Consider the following 2,866-nt stretch of genomic DNA (forward strand, 5'->3'; position numbering starts at 1 on the left):
TATATCTATATTTTTCAAGATAATAAATTTAATAATACAAATTCAGATTAAAACATATTATTTATGGAAAAACAACATGGGAACTGCTTTACTCAACTCAGAAAGTTGTTAATTTTTTTTTAAGCAATACAAGGAACAAAACAATAAGTACAATGTCAAAAAAATCCAGTTTCATAACTTACTTTGAGTTTATAAGCCACCACTAAATTACTCAACATAACTATGATCATTAATATGAAGACAGGTTTATAGTTCTTAGATGTTGATGAATCACTAAAATGATCAATTATATAACCAGCGACAGATGAAAACAATCCCCATCCTAAAGACCCCCATAGCCTTTGGTTTCCATACTTTGAGGGAAAATCTCCTGTAGAAAAAGTAAATTATATGAATATTTTAGTATAAACATGTGAGATTTATTGTAATAAAAATACAACAAGAACTCAGTTGATAAATTTGATATTGTCACATTCATTTTAACTTGTATGGTTAAGCCAATATATTTCTATAGGTATCTCATAGCTTTTCATAATATAAATGGACATTTTTTTCAGGGTATTTTTTTAAATACTTATACTAAATACTAAAATAAATAGTATTTTCTTTGGAAGGGCACTCACTACCTTTCAAAACTCTCCTCTCTTTGCCTTAGCAGGTCAAAACATTCACATTTAATCTACATTAAATAATTAATCTATATTAATAAGGGGTAAAATCATGATGATGATGCTTTAGTTACAGAGTCCATTGAACTAAACAAGAAGGTTAATAAGAAATTTAATAGACACCGTTTCTTATGAACATACCAAACAATAATACAAAATTGATAGCTGATTATGACATGTTTTGTAGCCAGTGTGAAATTGAAATTCTGGAGTATAATTTAATCTTGGTTGCTTAAACACCACTTCATATTATTGCAATTAAAATAACCTCTTGGAAAACAATCAGTACAAGTTATTTCTTCCAAACCAACTAAAACTTCTATTCTAGCAAACTCACACCACCTTATACATAGATTCACAGATTCCATTTTAGTGAAGTCAAATAAAATAAACCATACCATATGAGGCTGACTAAAAAATAATTTAGTTGAATATTTTTTTATGAATTAATATAATAAAATAATAATTAAATGGAGTATAAAATTTCAACCAAGTTCACTAAACATATTACAAAAATGTGGCATACTGTTGTGAAACTTGGTAACTGGAATTTTTTATGAATTGAAGTTTTTGGCATCATTGGCTATTTAAAGAATGATTTCATAAATTGCTGAAAGCATCTTTAGGGATTATGTTTTCTTAAAAAAATAATGTTGATATTAAGTTATGGAAAGTGACTTCTGTTTAAATGACATTTTAATTAACAATTTTTTTTTAATTTATCCCTTCCTAGTCATTTCTGTCATTAAACAGAGGGTTATCTCAACAGTACTACCCAATTCTAGCCATGGTGGGGGACCATTTTCATTTCGTGGGACTGTCATAGAAATAAGAGTTTACCCCCCAGACCCGATTCAAACCAGTCCCGCAGCAGTTCCGAGTTCCACCTACGCCTCAACTCCTACGGCTAAAAGCGATCCCATTAACAAATATTTTAACATAGTAAAAGTCATAATTTTGTCTGTTAACATGTTTTACAACTGAATACCTCAAATAAGGCAAATGAATAAGTGAAGTTCACTAAAGAGTAATAACTAAGAAACTTCTAAACGGATTAAATAATTGCTGAAACATAAAAAAGGCTAGTAATTTTTTTTATTCTTTTATGAATTTCTAATATATTCTAAAAAAAAAAGTTTTAATATAGTTCACCTAACAGTTCAAAGCAGATGGCATCGGAAATGCTGACAACAATAGCCATGCTCACCCAGCCTACTACAAGTGAAATACAAAAGAGCCAGAATTGATACAATCCAACAGCATCTTTGTCTTTTATCTTAGGATTCCTAGTTAATCCTTCAATTATTTCATTATTGCATTTCATCTCACATTGTGCCTTCTCAAATTTATTGCAATATGGGTGAATAATATTATTTGGAGAAAAATGCGCTTCACCAATCTCAATAAAAAGACAATTGTTTAACTGAAACAAAAAAACAAATACTTAAAAATTAATCAGTAAAAACAGATACTGGGTATCAACACATACTAACAACTAAGGGTTTTCAAACACAGTCGACTCTTGATAACTCATTAACATGAATTTTACAAATCTCTTTAATTTCCCTACAGTCGATACCATCATTGATACATCTACAAGTTATATATTTGAAAATAAAAACCTCAATTAGACATAGTGCTCTTAAATGGCTGAAGTAATGCTGAAATAAAAACATTCCCATCTGATGGACCATTTTAAGCAACAAAAACATCAAAGAAAGCTTGCTAATGTGCTATGGTACCATTTCTTAAAGAAACATGGTACCATTCGATCTATTTCACATTTGGACTCTGCCATTTACAAATAATATTTGAAAGGGACACAGCACAAAATATAAGTTTTTTTAATTATGAGAGATAGCTGATTGTGGATGACGTACGAGGAGAAGATGTTTGAGAGTGCGATCAAAATGACACACAAATAAGTTGGTGTAACCTATTTAATTGTGCCAACGTTTTGGCTATAGTTTCTAGCCTTCTTCAGGGCTATTAGCTTGAAATAAAACGCCTAATGATAATATGAAAATCAAAAGCAATAGGCGTTTGATTTTCAAGCTAACAGCCCTGAAGAAGGCTAGAAACTCTAGCCGAAACGTTGGCACAATTAAATAGGTTACACCAACTTATTTGTGTTTCATCTTGACCGCACCCCCAACCTTCTTCTCCTTATAAGTTTTTTTTAAAGCTAATAATAATGT

At 30.1% G+C, this 2,866-nt stretch overlaps 1 protein-coding gene across 6 annotated transcripts in view; it reads right to left on the reverse strand.

Annotated features, from left to right (window-relative positions):
• Positions 1–2,866, reverse strand: part of Sugb (Sugar baby) — a 29,266-nt gene that overhangs the window by 22,843 nt on the left and 3,557 nt on the right. For all 6 annotated transcript variants that reach the window (XM_067050961.1, XM_014432334.3, XM_014432335.3 and 3 more), the window contains exons 4-5: positions 1,821–2,091; positions 183–370 (exon numbers count right to left, since the gene is read on the reverse strand). In XM_067050961.1, coding sequence (XP_066907062.1) covers positions 183–370; positions 1,821–2,091 — 459 coding nt within the window. The remainder of the gene's footprint in view (positions 1–182; positions 371–1,820; positions 2,092–2,866) is intronic.

Source organism: Halyomorpha halys, unplaced genomic scaffold (assembly GCF_000696795.3).
Source record: "Halyomorpha halys isolate HHAL.00 unplaced genomic scaffold, Hhal_1.1 Scaffold1047.1, whole genome shotgun sequence".
NCBI lineage: Eukaryota > Metazoa > Arthropoda > Insecta > Hemiptera > Pentatomidae > Halyomorpha > Halyomorpha halys.